Source organism: Ylistrum balloti, unplaced genomic scaffold (genome assembly GCF_031769215.1).
Source record: "Ylistrum balloti isolate Yb309-2 unplaced genomic scaffold, AGI_CSIRO_Ybal_v1 Utg369806, whole genome shotgun sequence".
NCBI classification, from domain to species: domain Eukaryota; kingdom Metazoa; phylum Mollusca; class Bivalvia; order Pectinida; family Pectinidae; genus Ylistrum; species Ylistrum balloti.
In genome coordinates, this window is record NW_026781981.1 from 894,518 (window position 1) to 914,773 (window position 20,256).

At 34.3% G+C, this 20,256-nt stretch overlaps 2 protein-coding genes across 3 annotated transcripts; one reads left to right on the forward strand and one right to left on the reverse strand.

Annotated features, from left to right (window-relative positions):
* Window positions 1-369: 369 nt before the first annotated feature.
* LOC132544653 (arylsulfatase J-like) lies at window positions 370-8,209 on the reverse strand. Its single transcript, XM_060208277.1, has 8 exons — window positions 7,867-8,209; window positions 7,202-7,388; window positions 6,076-6,251; window positions 5,133-5,244; window positions 3,333-3,428; window positions 2,829-3,072; window positions 1,910-2,061; window positions 370-1,202 (listed from the first exon to the last, which is right to left on the reverse strand). Exons 1-8 carry the CDS (start codon window positions 8,119-8,121, stop codon window positions 928-930), a joined length of 1,497 nt encoding a protein of 498 aa, XP_060064260.1. The 5' UTR covers window positions 8,122-8,209; the 3' UTR covers window positions 370-927.
* A 1,397-nt stretch (window positions 8,210-9,606) lies between these two features.
* On the forward strand, window positions 9,607-19,904 carry LOC132544652 (target of rapamycin complex 2 subunit MAPKAP1-like). 2 transcript variants are annotated; one of them, XR_009554009.1, is made up of 13 exons: window positions 9,607-9,642; window positions 11,186-11,421; window positions 11,654-11,751; window positions 12,559-12,672; window positions 12,779-12,936; window positions 13,109-13,278; window positions 13,896-14,072; window positions 14,697-14,806; window positions 15,090-15,197; window positions 15,956-16,090; window positions 16,795-16,926; window positions 17,181-18,844; window positions 18,941-19,904. XR_009554009.1 is itself a non-coding variant. In XM_060208276.1 (12 exons), the coding sequence occupies exons 2-12, from the start codon at window positions 11,285-11,287 to the stop codon at window positions 17,390-17,392; spliced, it is 1,551 nt and encodes a 516-aa protein (XP_060064259.1). In that variant the 5' UTR covers window positions 9,607-9,642; window positions 11,186-11,284; the 3' UTR covers window positions 17,393-19,904. The 2 variants fall into 2 exon arrangements, 1 of the variants encoding a protein (XP_060064259.1); XM_060208276.1 differs by having other exon boundaries at window positions 17,181-19,904.
* The last annotated feature ends 352 nt before the right edge of the window (window positions 19,905-20,256 follow it).

Below are 20,256 nucleotides of genomic sequence, written 5' to 3' on the forward strand. Positions count from 1 at the left end.
AATGTACCTTTATTTTTTTTTCTAGGGAGCCAATGGAGGCAGGAGGCATCAGTATCTGATAAGAATAACACCCCTCTACATAAACGTACGTATACACAAGTACACATGATATCATCTGTATGTTATAAACACAGAATCAGAGTCAAAAGTGTGAAAGACCCAAATACACGAAAAAATAATATCCTGAGATTCTTTGTGGCCTCACAGGCAAATGGAGACAAAAATACCACTGTTACACATCATCCTGATATGTAAATTACTTTATATAAATGAGAAATATATCAAAACAATGACTGATTTAAAATTGAAATGATCGAATAAAAGCTACTGATCATCTCTTCTGTAACTTAATCAGTAGCTTACTGTAAAACCATTCATTCTGGTGGAAGACTTATTTTTCATTGATTTTGTGGGTATTCTAAATCTATAAATTTATGTCAAAGAACTTTTAAATCAGAAGACATGTAAGTAAATTCATCAAGCTCTATCAATTCACGAAAATTGAGTGTCCAGGAAAAAGTAATTTTTTGAAAACACATGATTGTACAGTAATCCAAGAGGAGATATGAAAGAGTTTGTTAGAAGCTTCTAATGCATTTGACTCCCATGACCTCAAAATGCTTCAAAATAATTTATTTGGATAAATATGGTTGTTCATAATCCCAGCCTGCATGATTATATCAGAGCCTGCAGCTCCTTGATTAAGACAGAGAACATAGAAGTCATTTAAAAGGAAGCTTGGGACAGAAGGACAACAGATAGAAACTGCACTGTGGCAGAAACTGACTTGTTTTGTTTCCTGACCAAATAACTTCTAGGAACAACAGTATGTATTTATATTTTGGTTTGAAGTGTATCGAAATTAAAGGATCATCGAATACATCCTTTAAGTTACCCTCCGAACAAAAATATATATGCAGTATACTCTTATTTTTCCCAGGGTCCCCACCAGCCCCCATGCAGTTCTGGGTTAGAGTTATTATCATATGGAGGATAAACACAAGGTACAGATGTCACATTCAGCTGCTGCAGCTTTGTCAGCATCTTCATCACTAGGTCTGGATAGTATGGTGACAGGTCATTTCTTTCCACAGGGTCCTTAGCAATATTGAACAGCCAAAGGTTCTTCGTTGGATCATCAGTGTCAACGTCAATGTTGAAGTTATTGCTTGCAGTAGGTACAGGGACCCAGCTCCCATTGCCTAGAGTGTATAACAGTTTATTCACCTCTAATGACATCTTTTTATATTCTTTTTGTTTCAGTTATCAACTCAAATTGTAAACAGTATATGGGTGGTCGGGTGGCACAGTGGTAACACACTCGCCTTTCACCTACTCGTTGTGAAATAAATGAAGTTTATAGTTTATAATTACATATTTACAGACCTCTACAAAATATATATAATGTACATATATATACTGACCTCTACAAAATATAGTATACAATGTACATATACTCTGACCTCTACAAAATATACAGTATACAATGTACATATACTGTAGTCTGAACTCTGAACTCTACAAAATATACAGTATACAATGTACATATACTGTAGTCTGAACTCTGACCTCTACAAAATATACAGTATACAATGTACATATACTGTAGTCTAAACTCTGAACTCTACAAAATATACAGTATACAACATACATATTACTAAATTTGAGAAAATGAAAGTGTGTTGTGAGAGAAACTCAACATTCAGGAAAAAATATTGATGCTGCTGTTTATACTTTGAAAAATCCCATCAAATTGAGTAACAACTTAATGAATATATACCTACCATATGAAAAAAATGATTAAATATGTGTTTCACAAGAAAATGCAGCATACAGGAGTACCCTGGACATGTAGCTTTCATGAGATTTGAGAAAAACCCTGAGAGAAACTTATCTATAAATGACATACCTGGACTACCTGTAACCACCTTCCAGTCTCTCCATCTGAGAGCAGCCCTGTAACGATTGTCAAAGGGGCTATTCTCCAATCTGTTCCCCACAGGCTTTGTTAAGGGATCAATATTGTGCAGCAGTGTTTCTCTGGGGCTCTTAGCTCCTTCACTGTCAAGAGAAATAAAGGTTTAAATAAGGTTCACTCAAAAAGGACCCTTTGAGGTATGCAAGTGCAAGATTTTCATATATGCTGCCCTTTGCAACTAATATAGATGTCTTTTCTTAAACTCAACGCTGCACACTCAGTATCATGTATCAATCATGGTCTCTCTGTATACTCATTCAATGGAAAATTTGCTTTTTTCATCTTCAAAGAAAACTGCTATTTATGCCTTAGCTCTGTTCACTATTTAGGTATATACATAAAGTACGTTGTACATAAAAGCATATATCATTCATCTCCGGGCCACCTTTCACATTAATCGTATTGGCAAAAGGGTCAAAGTCACAGTAGTTACAGAAAAAGGAAAACATTTCAATTATCTAACAATAGGATAACTCGAAACTCAATCACTATTCATTCTACAATAAGCTCAAGGAGCCAAAATAGTACATTTCTGGGTGGGCTTATTGCAGGACAATAATTTTATTCAACATACAGCAATATAAATATATGGATTAACTAAAAGTTGTAACAATCAAACATAAAAGATAAATACAGAACTTACACAAATGTAGCTATTTGACTTGAAAATACTTTTGATTAAGATTTGTTTTAAAAGAAGCTTCTTACAAGTGAAATTCCTTGTGAGGATCTACTGATGTGGTAGACATATGTTCGCATGTGTCGTGTAGATTTCTATTAGCAGTAGATTTGATTCTGTCCCTGTTAATTTGTACCACCTGTGTTATTCAATTATACTTTTTCTGCACACCTGATTGTTTTCCATTGATCAAACCCATCGAGAGGTTTGGTACCGTTTAGGGAGCCCCCTGCCAGTCCTACCAATGTTGGGTACCAGTCTGTCACATGTATGAGTTCAGAGGAAACTTTTCCTTTTTTCTGTAGAGCTTTCCCGTGTACAAATCCTACACCATGCATTCCTCCCTCCCAAAGGGATCTCTTCCAGCCTCTAAGGGGCCAGTTGTTGCCCCCATCTAATATCTCTCCACCATTGTCTAAAATTACAGTTTGATTTTCATAATAACTGTGGTAAAATACAGAGTAATATGAACGTGGCATATGACAACTGAATTTTTTGACAAAACTATCTTCTGCAATGTTTGCAACTGAAGGTGAAATGAGTTTAGTTTAGCTATGATATGCAAACATTACATTACCCATTACACAAAATCAATATTTTTCTAATGGATATGTGTTTCAAACTAGAAGATTGTCATTCATGATTGCAAAGCTTCTGAATCAGTGTGATCTGTACCTGTGGAGAAGACCATAATGGTATCATCCCACATCCCTTTGGCCTGAAAAGCTGCTGTGATGTTTCCAATGGCTTCATCCATGGCTGACACCATTCCTGTAAAATGTATTGAAAGCTATTACAGTGAACAACATGTTACAGTGAACAAAGTATTACAGTGAACAAAATGTTACAGTGAATAAAGTATTACAGTGAACAACATGTTACAGTGAACAAAGTATTACAGTGAACAACATATTACAGTGAACAAAGTATTACAGTGAACAAAATGTTACAGTGAACAAAGTATTACAGTGAAAAAAGTACTATAGTAAAAAATGTGTTACAGTAAACAGAGTCCTACAGTAAACACTGTGTTACAGAGAACAAAGAATTATTGGAAACAAAGTTTTTAGTAAAAATATCTTCAACAAAAATTTTAATCAATATCACATCTTACAAAATGTACTTTAATAAAGTTCATACAGCTGTAGATTAATACATCAAAAATGTATATTGTTATCACCTGTTCTGTCAACAGCAATGTCAAATCTATAAATCTTGCTTTCATAACAGTATTTGTAATAGGCCAAGGTAAATCACCCCTGAGTCAATGTACTGGGGTGGGCTTATTACAGGACAATGATGTACTACACATGTTTGCCTTTCTACTGACATTACTTCCAACTTAAATTTGAACTTATCACCAAACTTACAAATGAGCTTATTGATGAATGTATATCACTGTCATCATTAATCATAAGATTTACTACCTGAAGAGAATCAGTGTTTGAATAAGCAGAGAAATGCATCTACAGATTTATGGGCACCAAAATATTCATACCTAGAAAGTAAAGACGTTTGTGCGGGAAATACAGAACACTTTGGGTTTAGTGTTAAAATGCTTCCAGCAGTCATAGTAGAGACAAAGATGAAAGGTACACTATTGGACTGACAGAGAAAAAAGGTACACTATTGGAGAAATAGAGAAGAAAGGTAAAGTATTGGAGAAATAGAGAAGAAAGGAACACTATTGGAGAAATAGAGAAGAAAGGAACACTATTGGAGAAATAGAGAAGAAAGGTACACTATTGGAGAAATAGAGAAGAAAGGTACACTATTGGATCGACAGAGAAGAAAGGTACACTGTTGGAGAAATAAAGAAGAAAGGTACACTATTGGATCGGCAGAGAAGAAAGGTACACTATTGGATCGACAGAGAAGAAAGGTACACTATTGGAGAGACAAAGAAGAAAGGTACACAATTGGAGAAATAGAGAAGAAAGGAACACTATTGGGGAGACAAAGAAGAAAAGTACACAAGAGATCTTATTTGCTATAGGTTAGGAGGCATATATCAACCAAATATATAATCATTTGTCTGAAAGATTATGGGAGCCAGCTGAATATCTTAGAAAGAGTTTCAAGTAAACTCATGATTACAGTAAGGCAAAATAGAGACGTTATGACCTCAGTGAGAAAAAAAGGTGCAATTAAACATATTTATATAAGGTTTATGCTTGGCACTGTAATGATAAAACTGATATACTTGTTTTGTAATAAACCCAGCTACCTGGGTATATTAACGTTCAGTTCATTGTGACAATATGTACATAACATGAATTCAATTATACTCAAAGACTGCACAATCATGTCTATTTGATATGTATAATAAGATATATGTCTGAATGTTCCAAGTTGAAGCGAACTCAAGTAACCAGTCGAAACCCGAAGATAATGACCAAATTCTTTAAATGGACAAAATCACTTTTAAGATATAAAGATTGCTTTTAGTATTATGATAACTTCAGATGATCTCACCTGCATATATCCGCCTGTTGTGGTTTTTGATATGAGCATATTGTTCTGTATACCTGGATGGTACTTGTAATGGGGAGTGGACAGCTTGAAGTGCCAGGTAAAGAAACATGGGCTAAAAATAAAAAGTTGAGAATTCTCAAAAAGGGCTACATAGTATAGTCACATTTAGAACAGTGTAATACTTTTATGGAGCAATGAATATTGAGAAAAAAAAAACTCATCTTGTAGGAATAAAATAGCATGAAAAGGAAAGTTGTATGTAATTTATACTTGATCAATTTGGCTGCATCACCTATAATGACAAAATCCTACATTAAAATATAAAAAAATACATATATATATATATATACTTAACACTGTTGATCTACAGAAACTAAAGGTAACATTCCTGTATATACATCCTGATAATTTGATGTAATTGGTCTTATCTATATTGGTGACATCAAATGTATTGCTGACAATGTATTTATTCTTCGTATGAAAGCATATAAGGTAATCCAGTGGCAGATAAGCAAAAACTAAATTATGTTTTACTGTACAAGTAGTAACCTTGTCCTTCAATATGTGATGACAAATACTAGTAACCTTGACCTTCAATATGTTGTGACAAAGATTTTCCTTTCAGAGTGTTTATGAAGTGATTGTTAGTAGTTAGTAATTGAATGTCAGAAAACATTAAAAATGTACACCACTAAGTGTCCAAGACATAAACATCTAAACAGAAGGTAGAACTACATGTACAGATCGAATTAGAGCCAGGCCCAAGTTTTCTAAATCTTCTTCAACTTTATATTAAGCATTACATAAGTTAAGGAAATGTCCTTTAATTCAAGTTTTTCCTTAACTGAAGTAATGCTTTTCTTCCATTGTTAAGATTTCCTTCAGTTAAGGAACATACATGAAAGTGGGGCCTTTTGTTTAGCAGTATAAACGTTGAACTTACCTTGGAGGAGTTATACTGATTGATCATGTCTATCACATGATTATTATACATCTCAGTTGAATATTCATCTGGAGTTGGTTCAACAATTTTGAAGTTGTCTCGTAAGTCTTTTCCACAAAAATTTTTTCCATAACATAATGTTTTAGTGTAATAGTCTTCACTACCTGCCAGATAACCTGTTTAAGAAATCACACACTATATATAAATTGAATGAAGGCTAAATAATCACATCAGATTATTGTGTCTGGTGATAAAGATTTTTGGTTTAATGAGGTAACAAAAACTGCATGAATTAAAGCAACTCTGAGCCAATCTCTTTTGGTAAAATTTTGGTATAAATTTAAAGGATTGAAAAAAGTTGGTCTATCTTTATACAAAAAACCTCATTCATTATAAATCAAGATCATCAATGACCTCATTTCGTTAAAGGTGAGACAATCAAGATCATCGATGACTTCCTTTCATCATTACAGGTACATGTAAAAGTTGTCAGTACACTGTCTGTTGATAGTGACCTAATTACACTGTAGTTGTCTACACACTGTCTGTTGGTGGTGACCTAATTATACTGTAGCTGTCTACACACTGTCTGTTGGTGGTGACCTCATTACATTATACTTGTCAGTACACTGTGTGTTGGTGGTGACCTAATTACACTGTAGTTGTCTACACACTGTCTGTTGGTGGTGACCTAATTACATTGTAGTTGTCTACATACTGTCTGTTGGTGGTGACCTAATTACACTGTAGTTGTCTACATACTGTCTGTTGATGGTGACCTTATTACATTATAGTTGTCTACACATTGTCTGTTGGTGGTGACCTAATTACATTGTAGATGAGACAATCAAGACCATTGATGACCTCATTATATCATATATGAAGATATCTACCCTGACATATCCATTGATGCCTCTTTAAAATTCAAAACTTTTGGATTAAAGGAAAATTTCAATCTCATCAATCTTCGAAATTGTAAAGAAGCATTTGGGACTTTTTCATTATTATATTGCAAAAGTATCTTATAACAAAAAAATAGAAATAGTTGAATTAATTTTTTAGAAGACATGTATTTTTTCCATTTGCTTATGGTTAAAAAAATCAAATATATAAAATCTAAGTATACCATAGAATGTGTCAAAGCCTCTGTTATTTGGGAGGTACTCCTCCTTGTAGAAGCCAAGGTGCCATTTTCCTACAGCATGTGTAGAGTATCCAGCCTCTTTCAATTTGTCTGAGAGGATGGGACTGTCCCTCGGCAATGCATTGGGCTGGGGAGCCCAGATTAAGCTATGTTGCAGTCCAGTGTGGATCTGTGAAGCAAATTCAACAAATCTGATTTATTGATAGGTTTCTGACAAATTATGCTGAAATTTTCATGCATTTGTTTTGTTAAACTATGTGAAATATCTGAAGACTGATATTGTACTTATAAAACTCTGTTCCGTGAATTATGATAAAGCATTTACAAGAGATAAATGAAATAAAAAGTTTGTTCCCTTGGAAATGCTTTGTGCAATATCAGAGACGTATATAACACAGAGATTCGCAGTGTTATATACGTCTCTGCCAAAATGCAGTATATTCTACGATTTGTTACATACATCTATGATGCATGTAAAAATAGCTGAATTTCAAAAATTTTAAAAGCAGGAGACATATCTATAGATAATCTGGCATACAAATGAACATATAAGATTGAGATTAAAGCTAAATGGACATGTAAGTTCGGTACCTGTAAAATGTACATTATCAGTGTACATTTACATGCCCATTAATATTGTTTTTTACCTGGTACCTCCCAGACATAAGTTGACTCCTTGTAGGTGTACAGATCGGCTGTACATAGTAATTCTCCAGTCTGACACCTTCTGCTGACAACTTGTCCAGGTTTGGTGTTTTGATTTCCGATCCATGATACCCGATGTCATTGTATCCGTAATCGTCGGCAAGTACAAATAAAATGTGTGGCTGTTTTGCATTAACAATTTTTACTGAACATAACAGAAGAAACGCTGTTAACGACAAGAAAGACGGTTTCGTCATCGTTAATGGTATTACACCGTGATACCTTATTCATAAGATTCACCACAGTCAGATTTAGCGCTAGCAATATTAATGTAAACAAACCAAATCGAAACCTCGTGATCAAGCCGGAAGTTCTGGTGGTAATTGAAAAGTTACTTTTATGACATCGACTAGAAAACAACACATTGTTCTGAAAATAAATATTTATTTATTCTGACACTAAAATTTGAGTATGTTGAGTTAAGATAATGAATGAGCATATGTAATTTATTTTTCTGGGTTTTAAAACTGTGCTTGAAATGAGAAAATATACCATATTCCGGATAAGAATTTGGGTGATACTAATTACAGCCCAGTGCCTCACGGTACCCAGTGTCGCACGGTACTGCAGCACCGCCCGGGAATTATATTAATCGCGTGGGCTTTTGATTTCAGATTCGAAACGTTCAAACTGTCTCATATGTAAATATATTGCCTATACGGTATTTCATTCAAAAAAGGTGAAAACCTATTTTCCCGATTTACAGCTATTTGAAACAAGGTGATATCCCAACAACGAGCTATGATTGTGTTATTTGCGATATCAGCTGCGCTCGCGATTTATTTTTAATTTTGTATCGTTAAATCTGTATTATATGCAATGAAATGAATGTCGTTATTAAGAAATAATGCAAAACATATTAAAAGATGATTAAAAAATGATTACCGTTGCAACACTGCGCTCGCATCCTGTTAGTTTGTAAAACCGGGACTTCCCGGGATTTTATTTATATCCACATATAGTTAGTTCTGTATCATTTTTTATTTATGTGAATAAAATGAATATCATAAACCAAAAATAATTAACATAATTATAAAAATAAAACGAATTATTACCATTTGAAATAATCGATATCGCGACAAAGCGCTTGCGTCTTGTTATTCGCAATATCGGGACCGCCAGGGCTTTTATTTTTATTCACGTACATTCGCAGGAGGGTAAATAAAGACAATACAGATTTAGTAATAGATGAATAAAGATAAAAGCCCGATGGTCCTAGTATTGCAAAATAACAAGATGCGAGCGAATTGTTGCGATATCGATGATTTACAATCATTGTTGGGTATTTTCTCATCATTTCTGGATAAAGATATCAATTTTATTCATATATGCGTATTCAAGGTGGATTTATTTATATATGAGAATAGAAATAAAAGCCGTGGTGGTCTCGGTATTGCAAATAACAAGATTTATAGCAAATTGTTTCGACTGCCTATTCTTGTACCCATATCTCGGACAATTTCCCATAGTTTTGCACTATACGTTGACTATTGTGTTGACGTCGTTAATATTTTGCGTATAAGACAATCTCGACTTTACAGAGGTGCAAATAACAGCCTAGCAGTCAATATATGGTTCACGAACGGGTTCGGACAGCCAGAGAATTCCAGGCAGTGCTGGACTGTAATTAGTACAACAAAATTTTTCCGCTTTAAATATTAGACAACGACTTTGGACTTCCGGCTAGATAATCTGCACCGAAAACCAGAAAATGAAGGGTAATTTTTTTTAAAATCAGGTGTTTACACAGAGTAGACCACCCGATATTAACGTGTAATGTTTTCGTTATATATTCAATATATTGTTATTCTTTTAAAAGTCCCATGCAAATGTCGTTACTAACAGAATGGGATTTGCTGTTGTTTGGTGATAATCCTTTTTGGGACTCCCCTTTTGGGATCCCTCCTTGCAATTGGGACTCATTTATATCAGATGTTTGACAGTGTCTGTTGGAGGGGCATTTTGACAGTTCTCCAGGATTATACGAAAAACGTGAATAATCCTTTAATACAAATTTAGAGTTAGATACAGTAGAGTCAAACAATGAATTAAACTAATATATAAAACAAATTTAGAACAACGTATTGTACATGATTATAATATCAACTGTGCTACAGATCGAATAAATTGATATGTAGCATGCAGATCACGGCAAATCTCGAGCTCGGAGGACTAAATGTCCACCAGCAGTGTCGTTAACCATCTACTGTACATGTACATGTTCTCCAGCACAGTTCTAACACACTGAGTATCATGACAATATAGTACATATAAAAGACCAGTGTTTGCATGTAAAGAAGGAGATATAATTGTGAATTATTTGGAAAGAGTTGTGCTTGTTCAACATTTTACTTCATCAGTGCATTTTAGCCCGTCAGTCAGAACAATTTTGTGCAAGTTGTCGGACATTGTTGTAAAGTGTGTAATGCAAAAAGATTTGTTAATAACACTGCTGGTGCTGAAAGAGTCCCATTACACTCCTTCCTCCCTGGACACTCATTAGGTACTCCTGTCTGCTTTAGTTCTATGGACGAAGGGTCTTAAGTCAGTTTCACAGAGCAGTACTTTAAAAGAGGTGATGTGTATGTCTGGTCTATATTGTCAGATAAAGATTTTTATTGATTTGTGTTTTGTTGTGAATTATTTTGAACATCATGACCAGAAAGACATCCTTTAATCTGTCAAGAGACGGGCAGCCAGTGGAGATCAAGCATCAAATTATTTATATATTAGTCGAAATTATTCTTATGTTACATCAACTTATATGTATCGGCTTGGAGTTGATGGACTCCAAGCCCATGTAGAAAAGTCAAAGGAATGTAAGAATGATTCAGATTATATATGACTAACACTGGAGGTATGATGTTTCCTGTTGGATACAAACCAGACTGTCGTACATTTAACCATGTTGAACTTATATATGTTTTCACGTAGGTTTTGTCTTATGCCCAAAGTCATTTATTTTCCACCTGTTCCTGTAATGTATTCTTAGTCAGCCTCTTAAGATCATGTAAAGTGAGAATGTGATTCCAAGGCAAACTCAGGCTAGGGATGCCAATTCAAAGTACCTGGTATCTTGTAACATACATAATTGTAACACATGAGACACAGACATAAAGATATAAATGGATTATATGTATGTGAGAGGATGAATGTGCACATTAAATTTACCATACTATTTATATTGTTCTGTCTTGTTTGAAATTGCCGACTTATATGCTTACAATCTATTTTCAAATAAATATTTTACTATGATTTCAGATCAAACGAGACGAGGTGATTGAAGATTGCTTCTGTACATATTTGTATGTTCTGAAAACTTAGTGTGGAAGATTGATTTAACACTTAAAACCAATCAGAATGGCAATGATGGACGATGCTGGCTTCCTTATTACTCACATTAGGAATTGCTTCATCACCAGTGATGACACAGGGATGTGTGAAATTGTCTTAGAGACAGATGAAAATGACAACAACGAAAGAAAACAGACCAGCAAGTAGGTTGCATTGCCATGGTTTCAAGATATAAAAATCAACATTTTACTGTAGATATGTCTGCATAGCATCAGCTGGCATTTACTATCTTGATAAAGATCTAGATACGCCTTGGAACTAGGATGATTCATGATATTGATGTACTTGAAAATAAAGGTCAAGTTTGGAACACAATTTATAAGACAAAAGAACATTTTATCCAGCTTGTTTCATGATGTTGATATATGTTACTAGATCTGACCCATCAAGTGCTGACGATAGTGGGATGGAATCCTCAGATATGGAACTGTCTTCTGGGTCGTATGACATCATGCCTGACATGGGTTATCCTGGTATGTACTGGTAATTTGACCTCTCCTCTACTACTTTGACTGATCATATATATGTAGTGTCTCGCGGTATATATGTATTTACTCATTGACAATTAGTCTGGTTGTAGATGTATGCATTCCTGTCAGACTGCATTAACAGCAGTAACTAATAGATGGTATGAAGAGATGGATAAATGCCATCTAGTTGGTGTAATGTACACTGATTTTAGAAAGGCTTTTGACCTTGTTGACCACAATATTCTACTACATTGTTCAATGAGATTTTTCACGTCCTATCTAACACTTTGATTATTATTATGTTCACTTGTTTTACAACATCTACCCTACTTAGATAAGTTCTGTAATATGACTGATGACATACCAATGTTTAGCGTTCCATGGTATGTTACAACCTTCTATGATTTGGCTGACTTTAATGTTTTTTTTTGTATGATTTTTTTTTCTCATAAGCATCATTTCCAAAATTTTGATAGGTCCTGTTACAAAGAGATAAGGTGGGTTCTCAAAGGAAAAGCATGAGTCCAGAACTCAAATGTTTAAGTTACTAAAATCACTGATAATTTATACAGTATCACCTACAAATGTATATCCAGGCATGCTTATGTCATCAATGCCTTACTTCTATGGTGCACCCATAATAACATACACTACTATGTGATGGAGACATATGACTACAGCAGTTCTGTCAACCTCCACATTTGAGGAGAATCACTTGGTATTGATGTCATCAAAAGAAATGGATTGTCTTTAGAATGATGATTTTGTTTTCTTTTTTCAATTAAATTAGAGGATTTTATTTGAATTTAGGTCACAGATTAAGATCCAACACAGCTCAGAGACTGGAACGCATGAAGAAAGAAAAACGGAGCCAACGTAAAGTAAAGAACATTCCCTGGAGAGATGCAGCTCTCAACTATAATGGTATGTAATTGATGTATTTTTTCCTAATTGTCTGGTCAGAAAATCATATTCCACCTGAACCTAAATGTCCTTTTAACTCATTCTAATTAATGTGGTTTATCCTCAGTGGAAGATCGTGGTCATCTGTTTGAGAAGAAGTCCTTGTCTGAGAATGCTGAGTCTCCAATGTCTGTACCAAAACAATCCAAACTCACAGAGCAGTTAGGAATGTCGTCCAGTGACTTGGACAACCCCTTTCTAGATTACCTCAAGTTTGATGGACGAGTAAGCCTTATTCAGCATTGCTGAGTTTTATTTCATATTCCATTATCAAAATATCAGATATAAAGTTGTTTTTTTGTAAAGTTCAGTGATGACATTAACTTTTATCATGGAATAAGACTGAGTTCTGATGTCATATTTCTTAATTCTACTTAATCTAACTATATTTGAAAAGGCTAGTGCAGGTGTCCACTCCAGAAAGATAGATATTTTTTTGACGATGGCCGGCCCTGCTGACCGTCCCTACCCAATGCCTGTAGTGTGTGTGGTCATGACCAAGATACAGGAGCTAATAGGTCTCATATGCTGGCAGTATACAAATGAAGGCAAAGAACCAAAGCTCAAGTAAGTCTCTCACACCATACAAATTAATCATTTATCATTTTCTAGTTTTGTTAGTTCCCTTCCCCTCTTCTTACAGGTATGTATACTTCAATTCTTTATTTTCCATGGCCAAAAAAAATTAAGCTGTTTTTAGTTTGTACCAAGAGTTGGATGTCACCAGTATGTTAGCTGGGAGATAGCTTCTTGTAATTTATGAACTAAATTGATAAACGTCATCAAAATTTGGAGCTGGAGAGGGATTGAAATAAGTTTTTATTTTCTAATTTATTAGTAGTTTTTCGTTAAGTAAGGAGATTGATTATAATTTTCTTTGTCATTGGAATATAAAATGAAGAATGATAGTGAATACAAACTTTCTACCACCAAAAGGTAATCCCTTGACATTTTCAATTACATTTAGAATTTTTTCAATCACTTCATTTATACTGGGTAAGTATTCCATGACGTGCACTTAAATACTTTAAATACTGTTGACATAACACTTTACTGTTGTTGTTCTTAGCTTTTCAACAACTGATTTAATTCAATTTCCATTGTAACTGCATGAAACTGTTAGGTTATTCTCTATAGATTTCCGGCCTCTGCTATAACATGTGAATTGATTGACTTTTGTACAGTGAGAACATTGAGATGTATTCCCTCCATATAGCTGAGGATGATGGGGAGGTCGACATGGACTTTCCTAGTCTTGATCCAAGAGAGCCTGTATCAAAATTTGGTTTTGCAAAGCTGGCATTAGTGGAAAAAAACATACCTACTCAGACTTTGTCCAAGGCTTCTCTAGTAGTCACAGTGTAAGTTAAACATCGATATTAGGTTAACCATTTAAAATCAGTTGTAACAAAATATATCTCATATTAACAAAATTTTAACTCCCGTCACAATCATATAATTATGTATACATTTCAAACTTGGAAGAAAAAGTTTGGTTTTATTTCTAGAGGAACCTTAAACTGATACATGTATATGCTTCAGAAACGATCTTTTAAGGATATTCAAATCTTACAGTGTACATGTATTTTAACAATTCTAACTCCATGTCATAATTTTTGTTATACGTGTGTTGATATCATCAGTTTCAGTCTTATAAAATGTTTTCTGTTAAACTTGGTTTATACTGAAATAACTTGTTTGATCTTCAGAACAATTTTATCAGAGTTCCTACTTCTACGATTCTTTACTGATTGTAAACTCAATGGTACATATTATCGTTTTGTTAAATAGTGTTATAATTTGTCACCTTGCTTTTTCTATCGTCAAAAATAGTTATAAGAATAGAGAAGTTGCATTTGTAATGTTTTTTTGTCACTCTGATGCCATAAACTACCTTACTATTTGAGAATTTTGATTGGTTTTATTGCATGAATTAAATGTATATCTTACTTTGTATAGTAAGTCATTTTTTTGAAAATGTGTAGCTATGTGCCACATCGAGGATTCAACAAGTTCCAGATGGAAGGCATGGATATTCCAATGAAAGATATCCTTCAGAGAGTCCTGAAGAGGAGGAAGGTGAAAATCAGGCCAGGTACTGTGTCAACTTGCACTGTAATGTACTGTAATATAATTGTCTATGTAACTCCTAAATAGTCTGCAAAACAATAATGGCTGATGTGATCAGCATGATTTGCTTAACTTAACAAGTAATTAACAGGTTAAACAGATTTTCCTTGATCATTTTAAAAGACTGTAAATCTGTGCAAACATTTCTGGCTGAAATTGCTTGTGCCGGGATGTACATGCTTTAATTTGTAACGTGACTATTCCTAGAGATTGTTTCATTGTCAGTAATGTTTTACTTTACAATATAGGCCAGAGTTACAACCTAGAGAAACAGACAGAGCCAGGAGTAGCTGTGGATTTAGACGCGACATTGGCAAATATGGACACCATGGAATTTTGTCTAGTTAGAAAACACAGTAGGTTGATGTTTTGTAAAAAAAATCTTGAACAATCCATTCCTTTCAGAAATTTCAAGAATCTGTCATTATATATCAATAGCTGCTTAGAATAAAATCTTTCTGAGCATATCTATCTCTCCTTACACAGTACTATTTGGTATATTTATTTCCCTGATTCAGTATTTATGTTGATTGATCTCCCCTGACACAGTATCTATGTGTATATTGATCTCCCCTGACACAGTATCTATGTGTATATTGATCTCCCCTGACACAGTATCTATGTGTATATTGATCTCCCCTAACACAGTATCTATGTGTATATTGATCTCCCCTAACACAGTATCTATGTGTATATTGATCTCCCCTAACACAGTATTTATGTGTATATTGATCTCCCCTAACAGTATTTATGTGTATATTGATTTCCCCTAACACAGCATTTCTTTGTATAATTATCTCCCCTTATACAATATATTTGGATATATCTATCCTCCCTAACACATTATTTCTGGATAGAGTTATTTCCTCTTGCACAATATTTGTATGTATATTGATATCCCTATAACACAGTATTTCAGATGGAATAAAACTTCAAACAAACAATACTTTTAAAATAAAAAAATAGTAATAGTCCATTTTATGATTTCCACCATTGATAAATCCATTATGTATCAAGCATTTGGTAAAAACTTAGCCATTAGAAAAAAGCCTTTTCAGTATGTACAGTTATGTTGTTAAAATTGTTAGTTACAATCTTAGAATTATCTACATAGGTACTCGGGGTGAGGAGGTACACGAGGAGGAAGGAGACATGTCTGCTATGGCTGAATCACTCACTAGTCATCAGTACAAAAGTTACATTGTTAATCTGGTACATAAACTCAGAGCCAACACAGAGGTACAGCTGGGTAAGTATTCACTGTCTCCTAGATCACAAACTCATTACAAGCACACAGGTTCAGCTCAGTAAGAGTTCACATTATTTTGGTTGATAATTACTCGGAGTCATTGCACAAGTATAACTCTGTAAATAATCACTGTTTCCTTTTTCATTACTTCCGAGTCAAACAAGAGGTTTAGCTTGATAATAAGTATTCACTGTTGATGAACTCTGTGTCAACACTGAGGTTTAGCTTTGTATGTATTCACGCTCTCTTGGTTCATAAACTATGGGCCAAAGTAGAGGCCAGTACTCACTCTGGCTTGGTTAAATAACTTTAAACCAACACAGAGGTTTAGCTTGGTGAATATTAACTCATTTCTGGTTCATAAACTCCAAGCCAGCCCATAAGTTCAGTTTGGTTAATAACCACTGTCTGGTTCAAAAACTCTGGACCAAGAGATGTTTAGTTTGTTTAGAAGTCATTGTCTTCAGCGGGGTCGTAAAATCAGAAAATAGAAAATAAGTAATAATATTCCTCTTGCCTTTATATCTTTCGATTCTTAAATTTCATGAAAAAAAGGGGGAGGGAAACACTTTATGTAAAGTCAAATGAAGTATTGAATGAGCTGTAATGATCTTGATAAGTCATATATTGCAGTCTAAATGTTGTAATTTTCTTCATCTATGTGTCCATTAACGCCAATGTAATGGTGGTATTTGACATTGTAGGAGTAAGCGGGGAAAAGGTGGAGATTGATCCTGTTGCCAGTAAAGGTACAGGGCGCATATTCCGACAGAAGGCTGTCACTTACGATGCTGATAGCATTGCCTCCTGTGATATAATAGAAGAAAAAATTACAGGTAAAGTTTTAGTAGCATTTTAAGTGCTTAAATAAAATCCGTTTTTTTGTGAGGATAGTATTTACAACAGATACTACCGACAGTATTGAAACATTTGCTGCAGATTTTTAATTCCTGCATGAAGATTTTGGATTGGTTATACGAATGAAGCTCTTTGAAGCATGGTTTCTTATGTATACAAAATGAATACATGATTTGATAACTAATGATCAGAAAACTAGTAACAATTTTTTTCACATATTTCTGTTATTCAGGAAAGTGTATATTCCGATTGACACATTTGAGTAACCATGACTACAAGCACCATGATTTTGAGGCTGATGCAGAGGTTGCCATGGAAATAGTGTCAAAACTTAAGAACATTTTAGAGCTGCGAATAAGCCCTGCCAGAAAGGAATATGTAGCGGCACAGACACGCAAACTCCTCAAGAAAAGGGATTCTCTCAAATTCACATCATTATCTTAGCAGGGAAACACTAACAGGAAGTGTGAAATCTTCCTGTACAAAGGTTGATAAGGGCAAGTGCAAGTGGTGAACACTTTTTCCTGAATTTTGTCAGTGAAATTTTGTGTTCAAGTGTGCCATACATTATATCTAAAGGATAAAAATGTATTTTGGAATAATTCAATATCTCTGTTACTAGGTATTTCTATGTATTATGAGTGAGGTGATTTCCTGAGAAATGTCCTTAAATGTATTCTCTAAGCGAGATTTTCCATTGCTTTTCAACACCTGATGCAAATACTATTTGACATTTTCACTCAACCAATCAATGATGGTCCTTGGAGTTATCTACAAACTGATCACTAGGTGGCGCTTTGAGTTGACTCTCAGCTGATCACTAGATGCTCCTTGGGTTGTTGCAATTGGATTTCTTTGGAGATGTATTGTAACAGATCACTTCAGAAGTAGCTCAACCTTCTCAGTAAATGAGATATTTGGTCTGTCAATATAAGATGCCTCATTTTAAAGTGATCTCTTAATGAGTGGTGTCTAAACATGTGCAATAATAAACAATACAAAAATGATGTAGTATGTTTCACATTCCAGGGGTCTGTCTGCTAAAAAATATAGTGAATTCCACTTTCAAGTTGACTCTCAAAATGAACTTTGTCTATAAGTTTATCAAGCTATCCAAAGATCTGCTCATATTAGTGCAAGTGGTAGTGGTCTGCCATTTGGTGTTACTACAGTATACAAGGTCTGTCATTTGGTGTTACTACAGTATACAAGGTCTGTCATCAGGTGTTACTATAGTACACAAGGTCTGTCATTAGGTGTTACTATAGTATACAAGGTCTGTCATTAGGTGTTACTATAGTATACAAAGTCTGTCATTAGGTGTTACTTTATTATACAAGGTCTGTCATTAGGTGTTACTACAGTATACAATGTCTGTCATTAGGTGTTACTATAGTATACAAAGTCTGTCATTAGGTGTTACTATAGTATACAAGGACTGTCATTAGGTGTTACTATAGTATACAATGTCTGTCATTAGGTGTTACTATAGTATACAAGGTCTGTCATAAGGTGTTACTATAGTATACAAAGTCTGTCATTAGGTGTTACTATAGTATACAAGGTCTGTCATTAGGTTTTACTATAGTATACAAAGTCTGTCATTAGGTGTTACTATAGTATACAAGGTCTGTCATTGAGTGTTACTATAGTATACAAAGTCTGTCATTGAGTGTTACTATAGTATACAAAGTCTGCCATTAGGTGTTACTACAGTATACAAAGTCTGTCATTAGGTGTTACTACAGTATACAAAGTCTGTCATTAGGTGTTACTATAGTATGCAAGGTCTGTCATTAGGTGTTACTATAATTTACAAAGTCTGCCATTAGGTGTTACTATAGTATACAAGGTCTGTCATTAGGTGTTACTATAGTATACAAAGTCTGTCATTAGGTGTTACTATAGTATACAAGGTCTGTCATTGAGTGTTACTATAGTATACAAAGTCTGTCATTGAGTGTTACTATAGTATACAAAGTCTGCCATTAGGTGTTACTACAGTATACAAGGTCTGTCATTAGGTGTTACTACAGCATACAAAGTCTGTCATTAGGTGTTACTATAGTATGCAAGGTCTGTTATTAGGTGTTACTATAATTTACAAAGTCTGCCATTAGGTGTTACTATAGTATACAAGGTCTGTCATTAGGTGTTACTATAGTATACAAAGTCTGTCATTAGGTGTTACTATAGTATACAAGGTCTGTCATTAAGTGTTACTATAGTATACAAAGTCTGTCATTAGGTGTTACTATAGTATACAAGGTCTGTCATTAGGTGTTACTATAGTATACAAGGTCTGTCATTAAGTGTTACTATAGTATACAAGGTCTGTCATTAAGTGTTACTATAGTATACAAGGTCTGTCATTAGGTGTTACTATAATATACAAAGTCTGTCATTAGGTGTTACTATAGTATACAAGGTCTGTCATTAGGTGTTACTATAGTATACAAGGTCTGTCATTAAGTGTTACTATAGTATACAAAGTCTGTCATTAAGTGTTACTATAGTATACAAGGTCTGTCATTAGGTGTTACTATAATATACAAAGTCTGCCATTAGGTGTTACTATAGTATACAAGGTCAGTCATTAGGTGTTACTGTCGATACAAAGTCTGTCATTAGTTGTTACAATAGTTCACATAGTCTGTCATTGAGTGTTACTATGGATACAAAGTCTGCCATTAGCTGTTACTATAATATAGAAAGTGTAGTATATCTCTGTATACAAAAGTCTGTTAGTATAAATCATTTATCAGCAGACTGATCAACTAATTCATATTTGCCTTTTGAATGACACGCCAAAACATGTTCATTAAGGTGCTATGTATTCTTAAATAATCTGTTTTCATTGTCTGTCAGTGCAGTGTTGCTGGACAACAAAAATCTAGATGTTTCAGTAAGTGCTTTTGTTGATTTGTCAACAGTTGAAATAAATATCTATACAGTTTATGGGATTTGTATGTTTATTAAGTTGTTTCTGAAATATCACTGAGATTAAAGATGAAGTTAAAAAGCAATAGATGTTGTTTTATATATGATGACAGTATCAGCACAAGAATGTCCGGACCTTGCCAGGTTGGTGGTCTCGGGTATGCTGGTAACATTACTTGCTCAGTCCAGGAAGGGAAACTAGAAATGTATCCCCATGGTGTTGTAGCCGTTTTGTTTCAGCTTAACAATATCAGTATTAGAAGGCATCAGATGTTGTCATTCGTTGGAGAATGTAAGAATAAAATGACCCATTAAAGCTGATATGAAGGAGCGTCATTCTATAGCTGTGTGTCATGTATAGTTAATAC